The 12,157-nt window shown below is 38.7% G+C and overlaps 1 protein-coding gene across 4 annotated transcripts in view; it reads right to left on the reverse strand.

Annotated features, from left to right (window-relative positions):
• Positions 1 to 389: 389 nt before the first annotated feature.
• The window catches only part of ADK (adenosine kinase), a 564,565-nt gene continuing 552,797 nt past the window's right edge, over positions 390 to 12,157 (reverse strand). For 3 of the 4 annotated variants that reach the window (XM_028853392.2, XM_028853391.2, XM_077945182.1), the window contains one exon: positions 390 to 1,095. In XM_028853392.2, the coding sequence (XP_028709225.1) occupies positions 971 to 1,095 (125 nt within the window). In that variant the 3' untranslated portion in view covers positions 390 to 970. 4 annotated transcript variants of the gene reach the window in all.

The raw sequence follows: 12,157 nt of genomic DNA on the forward strand, positions 1-12,157 counted from the left end.
AATCTCTCTCAAATCATCTCAATGACCTGCTATGTAAGGGTTATTATCCCATTTTACAAAAAGGAAACTGAGGTCACATATAAAGGTAACTAAGTCTGACTCCAGAAGTCCAATTATACCATTTTGTCTTCCTTAAAAAAAGGATTTATTGGTCTCTGATACTAAGTTATTCTTCAGTGTATTTGTTGCTGTTCTTCATAATTCCATTAACAAACTGGGTAACATTTCAGGGCCCAGTATTAAATAATGATCTTTCTTCCTCAGTTTGCCGTATACAGGGAAAAGACAGAAAAAAATTCCTATATGACAAGTTTTTGTTTGTATCAAATTACAGAGTTCCAAAAGACTATGACTTGAATATTGTAATACAACTTAAATTTGGCACATTATTTAATTATCCAAAGTTTATTACATGTTTGAGTGCACATTAAAGAGATTATTTGGCATAATTTGACAAGATAAAATTTCTGTACCTTATTTGACTATCAGGTATATATGTGGTATATTTATGTATGTGTGTGTATAGACACACATATACTCCTAAATTAAATATATTTGTATAAAAAGCTAAAGATTACTATGTTAAGATTAATTCATTAAAAAATCTATTATATTAAATTGCATCTGCATTCAAAGCAGAAATGTAAAAAAAGAATCAGTGTACTAAATACACATGAATTTACAAAGTAATTGAAAATGAAATAAAAATTTATATTGAAATGTTATAGTTTTGTTTAATTGGCATTTAAGTGGCACTATCAAACTATGGAAATAAACATCATTTTTTAGATTGTTGAGATAATAAAGATTCTACAAGCATTACCGTACCCTTGTACCCTCTAAATTAAGATTCAGCATTATTATAGTAGGAAAAAATGGCAGATAATTTTCTTCTTTATTAATATGGGAATTCTCAGGAAGCAATCAGGGCAGTGTCTGCACTCCTGGGCTTGTGCTTTTGGCTCTTCCATCAGTGGAAATCTGGCTTCTCAGGAAAGGTGCAGCCAGTCCGTCTAATTATGACGCTTGCTGCATAGTGGCCAGCACGGATACATTCAGTCAGAGGCTTGTCAGAGACCAGTTGAGACAGAAAACCTAGAACACAGGCAAAAAAGAACGTGAGTGTTGTGTGACAGCAGCAGAAATGTTATACTGGGTCAGACCAATATATGATCTAAGCACCTATCTCATTCTTCAGCCTTGACAGTAAGAGAAAGTCTTGAGCGTTGCTATTAGGGAGGTCTTTTTTTTTTTTTTTTTTTTTTTTTCCCCCGAGATAGAATCTTGCTCTGTCACCCAGGCTGGAGTGCAGTGGTATCATCTTGGCCACTGCAACCTCCGCCTCCCAGGTTCAAGCAATTCTCCTGCCTCAGCCTCCTGAGTAGCTGGGACTACAGGCATATACCACCACTCCCAGCTAATTTTTGTAGTTTTAGTAGAGATGGGGTTTCACCATGCTGACCAGGCTTGTCTTAAACTCCTGACCTCGTGATCTGCCTGCCTTGGCCCGGGATTACAGGCGTGAGCCACTGTGCCTGGCCGCGAGGCCTCTTCCCAAACATCATAAGCGTCCCCTAATATTTATTCTAAAGAGCTCAAGTTGCGACACAACAACTTGCCATCAAGTCAATCTGGTCTTTTTTTTTTTTTTGAGATGGAGTTTCACTCTTGTTGCCCAGGCTAAAGTGCAATGGCATGACCTCGGCTCACTGCAATCTCTGCCTCCCAGGTTCAAGCGATTCTTCTGCCTCAGCCTCCCGAGTAGCTGGGATTACAGGTGCCTGCCACCACGCCCAGGTAATTTTTGTATTTTTAGTAGAGATGGGGGGTTTCACCATGTTGGTCAGGCTGGTCTCAAACTCCTGACCTCAGGTGATCCACCTGCCTTGGCCTCCCAAAGTGCTGGGATTACAGGCGTGAACCACTGCACCTGGACAGAGAAGCATGTGTTGACAGGGTCTCAAAATCAACACGGTGAAACCCCGTCTCCACTAAAAATACAAAAATAAATTATCTATACTAGTAATGTGTATATATAATTATACATACGAGCAATGAACAATTAGAAGTTACTAAGAATAAGCCAGGCATTGTGGCTCACGCCTATAATCCCAGCACTTTGAGAGGCCAAGACGGGTGAGTTGCTTGAGCTCAGGAGTTTGAGACCAATATGGGCAACATGGCGAAATCCTGTCTCTACAAAAAATACAAAAATTAGCCAGGTGTTGTGGTGCATGCCTGTAAACCTAGCTACTCAGGACGCTGAGGTGAGAGGATTGCTTAAGCCAGGAAGGTTGAGGCTGTGGTCAGCTATGATTACATCACTGCACCCCAACCTGGGCAACAGAGTAGGACCCTGTCTCAACAATGAAAAAATTAAAAATTAATATTAAGAATATTTATCCATATTTATTCTAAGGTACTTCACATACTTCAAATATTTGAAGTACCTTAAAATAAATCTGACAGAAGTTGTATAGGGCCTGCACATTGAAAATGACAATGCTGAGAAATATAAAAGAAGCCTAAATAAATAGAGAGACATAAAGTATTCAAAGGTCAGAAGATTCAATATTATCAGTTCTGCAGGATTTTTTCTATTAATTCATTGGAATACCAATAACAATTCTAGCAGGTTTTTCTTATAGAAACTGACCAGCTGCTTCTAAAATTTGTATGAAAATTCAAAGGACCTAGGTTAGTGAAAACTCAACTTTGAAAAAGAAGAATCAGGCCAGAGGATTTATACTATCTGATTTCAAAATTTATTATAGAATGATAATAACCAAGACACTATGGTATTAGCATATAGACAAATAGATCAATGGAACTGAACAGAGTCCAGAAATAAACCTACTTCTGTATGGCCAACTGATTTTTGACACAGGTGCCCAAACAATCCCATGGAGAAAGGATACTCTAACAAATTGTGTTAGAACAATGGATACCATGTGTGAAAAAAAAGCATTTCAACCTTTACCTTACACTATCTACAAAAATTCACCTGAAATGAATCACAGACATAAATGTAAGGAGTAACATTCTAAAACTCTTGAGGAGAAAACATAGGAAAAAATCTTAGTGATCTTGAGTTTGCTAAAGATCACTTAGTAAGATGTAAAAAGTACAAACTTTTCTTTTTTAAAAATTTATTTATTTTTGAGACTGTGTCTCACTATCATTCAGGCTGGAGTACAGTGGCACAGTCATGGCTCACTGTAGCCTCAACCTTCTGGGCTGAAAGCTCTTCTCCCACCTCAGCTTTCCCAGTAGCTGGGACTACAGGCGTGTGCCACCATGCCTGGCTAATTCTTGCATTTTTTGTAGAGATGGGGTTTTGCCTAGTTGCTCAGGCTGGTCTTGAACTCCTGGGCTCAAGTAATCTGCCTGCCTTGGCCTCCTAAAGCTCTGAGATTACAGGTGTGAGCTACCACACCTGGCTAAGAATACAACTTTTATAGAAGAAAAAATAATTTGAATTTTGTCACAATTAAATACTTGGTACCTCAATAACAAGAAACAACTCAATACAAAGTAGGCAAAAGTCTTTAACATTTTAGCAAAGAAGATAGATGCCAAATAAGCATATGAAATGTTCAATATCATTATTTCTTTAAAAATGCAAATTAAAATCACAATTAGATACCACTGCACACCCACAGAATGGCTAAAAGTGAAAAGACTGACTATAACAAGTGTTAGCAAGGGTGCGATCAACTCTCATACACTAATTGTGGGAATGTAGAATGGTGAGACCACTTTGCAAAACCACTTGTCAGTCTTAAAAAGCTAAACATACGCATATCATATGACCCATTCTATTTCTAGGTATTTACCCAAGGTAGATGAAAGTACACATCCACACAAAGACTTGTAAATGAATGTTCACAGCAGCTTTATTTGTAATAGCCCCAAACTGGAAACAATCCAAAAGGGGATGAGAAGGAGCAGGAAGGCATGATTAGAAAAGGCCATGGGAGCAGTGGATATGTCCATAGTGATGGTTTCATGGGTGTACACATATGTCCAAAGTTATACAATTGTACACTTTAGATATGCACAGTTTATTGTATGTCTATTATGCCACAATAAAACTGTGAAAGAAGAAAAAAAGGATAATTGCAAATAAGGCAGGTCAAGAGCAGAAGAATCTGGGCTACCTTCCCCTTAGGGGAAACCTGAGCTGTTGCAGTAACACTCAAATGCTCAGAAGAGCAGATGATAATGAGCAACTGTGCTGCAGCTAGGCTTCTGGGCCTTCCCTGAGGCCCTGGGCAGCCTGAGGGGAATGAAGGTTAATTGAGAAGCTGTGGTATAATGACCTGTAGAGAACATTATAAGTGATTTATGTCCTTCTTCTTCTACCATTCTGACCACACAGACTTTTCCCAGTCAGATTTAGGGAATGCTCTGTATTAGATGAAATAAATAAGTATTCCCAACCAAAGAATAAAATTAATATGGTTAATGGAATGATGTATTTTAAAGACATTTGCTGACACTGTAAAAATCACTCTCTCGAGAGGTTTAGTAAGAGTATTTTATCACTGAGTTTTCAGGTAACAGTCAAAAGTCAATATTAACTTTTCTGCCAAACTGTGAGGCTAAAATGCTCAGTCCACACAGTGAATGGAGCAGATGCCAAATTCAGAGTCAGATCAGCTTACAATGCAAACATGTCTATTAGACGCCTTATAAGCAACATCTGTTTTCTTCATTCCCCCTGGTATGATCATTGTGAGAAAAAGAAAAAGCTTATGTTTATGAAATATTTTTGTGAAGCAAAACCACCAGCATCCTTCTTCTAAGAAAACTAGATGATGAATGAAGTAAGTATTCTGAAGAGTGTTTTGCTTTGACAAGTGGAGAACCTGGATGCTGAAAAAAGCTAAGATCTTTGCCCAAGGTGAATGTCAGTTTTTCAATAATCTATTTTAAAAACCAACTAAAATGAAATACAGATACTACATAATCAGTTATAAGCAGAGTCTTCAAAAAGGAGCTGATGTGAATCTTGAAAGTTGTATAAAATTGTTTAAATAAACAAATGGAGCTTATATTTAAAGAATTGTAGGGAATCCTTTTATAATGTAAGTAAACATCCCCAAGATACTTTTATTGTGGAAAAGATACATAACATAAAATTTACTATTTTAACAAATTTTGAATGCACAATTCAGTGACATTAAGTACATTCACAATGTGCAACTATTACCTCTATGCATTTTTAGAACTTTTTCATCACCCCAAAAGAAACTCTGTACCCATTAAACAATAACTCCCCACTCCTCTTTACCTCCAACCCCTGGTAAGTGCTACTCTACTTTTTGTCTCTATAAATTTGCCTATTCTAACAATATTTGTCTTTTTGTGTCTAGCTTATTTCACTTAGCATAATGTTTCCCAATATAATTTTAGTTTAGATTTTTAATTATTAGCCTGCTTAAAGTGTATTTTATTTGAAAATAATTCCAAATTCAGAAAAAAGTTTGCAGGAATAAAAATAGTACAAAAAGCATCTGTACATCCTTTACCCAGGTGCACAATATTGTTAACATTTTGCATCATTTGCATGTACTCTTTCTCTTTATACAATTTTATTTCCCTGAACTATTTGAGAGCAAGTTACATTTATCATATCTTTTTACTTCTAAAAACTTCAGTGTATCTTTTCTGAGAATAAGGATATTCTCTTACATAGCTACAGTGTGGACATCAACATCAACGTCAGTAACACTGTTATCTAATCTACTGTCCATATTTCAATTTAGTCAATTACCCAATAATGTCCTATATAGAAATTTTCTCCTCTAGAACAGAATCTAGTTTAGGATTTAACTGATGTACCTTTATAGTTTTTAAAAATCTGAAACATTTCCTCAGATTTTGACTTTTGAGATATGGACACTTTTGAAGAATACAGTCATCCCCTACCTAATTTTTAATTTATTTGTTCATTTATTTGAGACAGGGTCTTACTCCAATTGCCTAGGCTGGAGTGCAGTGGCGTAATTTTTTTTTGGCTCACTGCAGCCTCAACCTCCCTAGGCTCAGGTGATTCTCCCACTTCTGCCTCCTGAGTAGCTGGGACCACAGGTGCACACCACAATGCCTGGCTAATTTTTTTTGTACTTTTAGTAGATGGAGTTTTGCCATGTTGCCCAGGCTGGTCTCGAACTCCTGGACTCAAGCAATCCACCTGCGTCAGTCTCCTAAAGTGCTGGGATTACAAGTGTGAGCCACTGTGTCCGACGCATTTATCCCATTATTTATTTATTTATTTTCCCATTTTTAATAGACTGATTCTGATTTTGGGTTTGTCTAACATTTTCTCATGATCATGCATTCCCAGGCAGACTACTACACATATTATGATGGATCCTTCTCAAAGTGTCCCATTTAGAGGTACATCATGTCCATCTGCTGTTCACTAGTGACAGGAATTTTGATCACCGGATCAAGGTGTTGTCCTACTTCTCCATTGTATAGTACCTATTTTTTCCCTTGCATCTAACAAGCAGTTTGTGAATAGACAATTTAAGATCACATAGGCCAGGCGCGGTGGCTCACACGTGTAATCCCAACACTTTGGGAGGCTGAGGCAGGCAGATCATGAGGTCAGGAGTTTGAGACCAGCCTGGCCAACATGGTGAAACCCTGTCTCTACTAAAAATATAAAAATTAGCCAGGTGTGATGTCACGTGCCTGCAATCCCAGCTACTTGGGAGGCTGAGGCAGGAGAATTGCTTGAACCCAGGAGGCGGAGGTCGCAGTGAGCCGAGATCATGTCACTGCACACCAGCCTGGGCAACAAATGTGAAACTCCATCTCAAAAAAGGAAGGGAGGGAGGGAGGGAGGCAGGGAGGGAGGAAGGAAGGAAGGAAGGAGGGAAGGAAGGAAGGAAGGAACCAGAGAGAGAAAGGAAGAAAGAAAGAAAGACTGAGCAAATCCTCAAATCAAATTTGGCTGGGCATGGTGGCTCATGCCTGTAATCCCAGCACTTTGGGAGGCCAAGTGTGGTGGATCACAAGGTCAGGAATTCGAGACCAGCCTGGCCAATATGGTGAAACCTCGTCTCTACTAAAAATACAAAAGTTAGCCAGGCGGCAGGCGCCTGTAGTCTCAGCTACTTGGGAGGCTGAGGCAGGAGAATCGCTTGAATCTGGGAGGCAGAGTTTGCAGTGAGCCAAGTATCACGCCACTGCACTCCAGCCTGGGCGACAGAGTGAGACTCCATCTCAAAAAAAAAAAACAAAAGTCACATAAATATTCTGTTCTTTATCAGAAGTTCCAACCCCCCTCCCACTCCAGGTGTGAAATGATTTTCACATTTACCAGTCAGCCCTCACCATTCTACCATAAACAAGAGCTTACCTCTTCTCCCATTTATTATTTTAAATCTATTTATTATCAGTAAGAATGCACAATTATTTTTATTTTATTTGTTTGGTGGAGTCTGGAGCTCCGTCACCAAGGCTAGAGTGCAGTGGTATGATCTCGGTTCACTGCAACCTCCACCTCCCAGGATCAAGCGACTCTCCTGCCTCAGTCTCCCAAGTAGCAGCTGGGACTACATGAGCCACCATGTCTGGCTAATTTTTGTATTTTGAGTAGAGATGGGGTTTCACCATGTTGGACAGGCTGGTCTCAAACTCTCAACCTAAGGTGGTCTGCCCACCTCAGCCTCCCAAAGTGCTGGGATTACAGGCGCAAGCCACCACGCTCGGTCCACAATTCTTTTTAAATTAATGGTTCAATTCTTTTTAAATCAATGGTTTATAATCCCTTACAGCCCTTAATTAATTTGGTCCTTAAAATATTCCAGTTTTTGCCAGTGGGAGCCATTCAGGCTGGTGGCTCCTGTGTCCTTGAATATGCCATCACATTATTTTTGATCACTTCTTTATGTTCTGCCATAATGTTCTGGGCTCCACTATGCCCTGGAATCAGTCATTTATCTGAGGATAACTGGTTCTTTTTAGCATAGAATGGTATTAGGGACTAAGATCTGCGAGGCAGGTGTGCTCTTTGCTTCTAGACTCTGTAAATGAACAGAGCTAGGAAGTATGCATGTACACATAGTCATGTACACACACACTTATATCCCTAACTGTATATATATATGTGTGTGTACAGAGACCTAGTTTAGAAATTGAGCTGACACCAGTACTCCCAATTCTAGTCCATCTCCACAGGGTTCTTTCTTGCCTTTCCTTATCCCATTATTTGTATGTTCCTTCTTCTATAGTGAGAACCTATTTCCCAACAATATCAACAAATTTATTTATTTACTGACTTTTGTAATACATCTCAAATAGTTTCAAAGTCACTTCATCCCTAACTTTAAAAGAAAAAAAATCCAAATCTACTAAAAAGAGTTTAGGGTTAATTTTCTGTTCTCTGATGTAGTCAAATACTGTGTTCAGCATGTTACTCAGATTGGTTCTCTTTTTTACCCCCTTTGGGGAGCTCATTTTACCTAAGAAAAGATGGGAAAAAGTTGGGTTCATGTTTTTCAGTTTGCTTTCAGTTTTAGTCCCATTTCTTACATTCTATCCTTATTGATTTAATATTTAAAAAATATGTAGAACATTAACATGTTTCTAAAAGTAAAAGTAAAAATTCTATAAAAGATATGCTCAAAGAAGTGTCACTTTCTTTACCATGTCCTCCTCCCCATCCTTTGTAAGTAACCACTTTCATTGTTTTCTGGTTTATCTTCCTGTATTCTTTTAGTAAAGGTAAGCAGATGTATGCATGTTTTCTTCCTTTTTTTCTTTTCTCTTTTTTTTTTAAACACAAAAGGAGGTAATACAGTTACCCTTTGCTTTTTTTTTTTCACTTAAAAGTATCTCTTGGAGGCTGGGTGCCATGGATCAAGCCTGTAATCCCAGCACTTTGGGAGGCTGAGGCGGGTGGATCACCTGAGGCTGGGAGTTTGAGACCTGCCTGGCCAACATGGTGAAACCCCATCTCTACTAAAAATACAAAAATTAGCTGGGTGTGGGGGCAGGTGCCTGTAATCCCAGCCACTTGGGAGGCTGAGGCAGAAGAATCGCCTGAATCCAGGAAGCAGAGGTTGCAGTGAGCTAAGATCGTGCCACTGCACTCCAGCCTGGGCGACAGAGCGAGACTCCATCTCAAATAAACAAACAAAGCAAAACAAAAACAAAATCTCCTGGAAATCATTCTACATCAATTGGTAGAGATTTTTTTTCATTCTTTTTTACTGCTACATAGTACCTCCATGTATAAATACACTGTAGTTTAATCTATCTCCTATGTGTGGACATTTACATGGTTTCCAATATCTTAAAAATATAAACAATGCTGCAATGAATAACCTTTCACATATGTATTTCTGTGTTGTTAGGGGCGTATCTTCAGGATAAATTTTAGAAGTAGAACTGCTAGGTTAATGAGTAACTATATGCATATATAGTTTTATTGGTGATTCTTCTTCATAGAGGTTTAAGGATTTTGTATTTCTACTAGTAATGTAAGAGTGCCCGTTTCCCCACAACTTCACCAATATAGTATACTGTCCAGCTTTTGAATTTTTGCCAGTCTGATGGGTTAGAAATAGTTCAGCATAATTTTAATCTGGATTTCTCTTATTAAGTGAAGCTGAACATCTTTTTATATATCTTTAAATAACAAATCTCTCTGTGAATTAATTTTTATCTTTTGCTTATTTTTCTATAGGATGTTTGGTCCTTCACCCTCTATTTTATTATTATTATTTTTGAGACAGAGTCTCCTCTGTCACCCAGGCTGGAGTACAGTGGTGTGATCTTGGCTCACTGCAACCTCCACCTCCAGCATTCAAGTGATTCTCCTGCTTCAGCCTCCTGAGTAGCTGGGATTACAGATGTGTGCCACTATACCTGGCTAGTTTTTGTATTTTCAGTAGAGACGGGTTTCACCATGTTGGCAAGGCTGGTCTTGAACTCCTGACTGCAGGTGATCCGCCTGCCTCGGCCTCCCAAAGTGCTGGGATTACAGGTGTGAGCCACCATGCCTGGCCTCAATCTCTATTTTTAAAAGTTCCCTGCATTTTAGGTATATTATTCAAATAAAGTGTTTTTCAAAAAAAAAAAAAAAAATACCAACAATAACAATATGCTATTAATAGATACAAATACTGTACTGTATCAGCAAGTAAAGAAAGTCCTTTTTCATATTTCATTCACTGAAACACAGCCTCAGGCCCCAGAGTGTGGTTGGTAAACACAATAGCAGATAAATGTGGCTTGCAGGTATTAAAAAAAAAAAAAAAAAAAGGCTAGGTGGGGTGGCTCATGCCTCACCTCTAATCTGAGCACTTTGGGAGGCTGAGATGGGAGAATCATCTGAGCTCAGGAAACCAGCCTGGGCAACATAGGGAGACTCATCTCTATAGAAAAAAAAAAAATTAGTTGGGTGTGGTGGCATGCACCTGTAATCCCAGCTACCTGAGCTTGAGCTGGGAGGTTGAGGCTGCAGTGAGCTGTGATTGAGCCTACTGTACTCTAGTTTGGGCAACAACAACAACAACAACAAAAACAAAAACAGGTCAAGCATGGTACTTAGTGGGGCTGAGGCACACACATCATTTGAGGCCAGGAGTTTGAGACCAGCCTGGGCAATGTGGCAAAATTCCATCTCTACAGAAAAATTCAAAAATTTAGCCAGGCATGGTGGTGCATGCCTGTAGTCTCAGCTACTTACTCAGGAGGCTGAGGTGGGAGGATCACCCAAGCCTGGGAGGTTGTGGCTGCAGTGAGCCGTATTGTACCACTGCACTCCAGCATGGGAGACAGAGTGAGACAGTATCTAAAACAAAACAAAACAAAACAAAAACAAAAATATCTGCTCTTTTTAGAACAAGATTTGGGCTTACCAAGAGTCCAAAAAGCAAAATCTTAAAAAACTGACTTTGAATGTGTGTTCAATATGAAAAAGTCTCCAACAACTCATATGCTGAGGCCGTTGTTGTTGACTTTTTACTTTGGTTCCTTCTCTCTATCCTTTTACAGATAGGCGTATCAAGCTGGACCTCTCAGGCTTTTCCAGCTTTAGGAGACATTATAGACTTCAGGTCCTCTAGCTGTTGAGGCATAAGGTGAGAATCTCTCATCGACAATAAATTGGGTTCTTAGGGTTATTGTTAGCCGGCTCTGAATCTTGGAACAATCTTTCCAAATAAACCTCTGTTCATTAACAATTGGTGCACCTATTATCTTCTGGTTGATTTTATTTAGACTTTTACTGATGTTACGAAGTGTGATCAATAAATTGACAAATTATATCTAGTATTTGACATGAGACCTGAAACATATGTTTAAGTTGTGCAAAAAGAGGAGATGCTACACTAGTTTCCTCAAAGCACACAGAGGTGGGATTGCTGGTGTGGTCAAAAGGCAATGTAACTTAAGCTGTCTATTCCATGTAGTTGCTGTAGAAGAGATATAACATCTAGAATTTTCTTAGTGTCGTTTATAGAGAACCGAGAAATATTGTTAGTGGGTATGGAGGCCTTAATGGAGACACTTAATAAGAGCTAGGGATATTTTAGAAGGAAATGAACAAAGTCTTTATGAGTCCATTTTCTCTTTTCCATCTATAGTTCCTTAACAGTTTTTCATGGTAGCTGGAACTTAAAACTCAGTAGACTGTGTACTGTTCATTCTACATTCAGCAGCTTGTCAACAAGTAAGCAAGCTGCACTTTATAAACTTGGAAGAATAAAGTTTTGTTTTTGTTTTTGTTTGTACTCCTGGGCTCAAGCAATCCTCCCACTTCAGCCTCCTGAGTAGCTAGAACTACAGGTGTGTGCCATTATGCCTGGCTAACTTTTCTATTTTTTGTAGAAATGGAGGAGTCTCACTATGTGGCCCAGGCTGGTCTGAACTCCTGGGCTCAAGCAATCCTTCTACTTCAGCCTCCCAAAGTGCTGGGATTACAGGTGTGAGCCTCTGTGCCTATTCAGAATACAGTTTTACTAATTCACTTTTTACAAGTATGTATTATGCTGAAATTGTTTTCCCAAAGATACAGTACAAATACATGTCAGTGGCTCTATCTTTATCTTCTTAAATAGTTCCCAGAAACCTTTTATATATAGTAGACCACCATATGCCTATGTAGAGTTTAAACATTTTAAAGTTTTTGGAT

Source organism: Macaca mulatta, chromosome 9 (genome assembly GCF_049350105.2).
Source record: "Macaca mulatta isolate MMU2019108-1 chromosome 9, T2T-MMU8v2.0, whole genome shotgun sequence".
NCBI lineage: Eukaryota > Metazoa > Chordata > Mammalia > Primates > Cercopithecidae > Macaca > Macaca mulatta.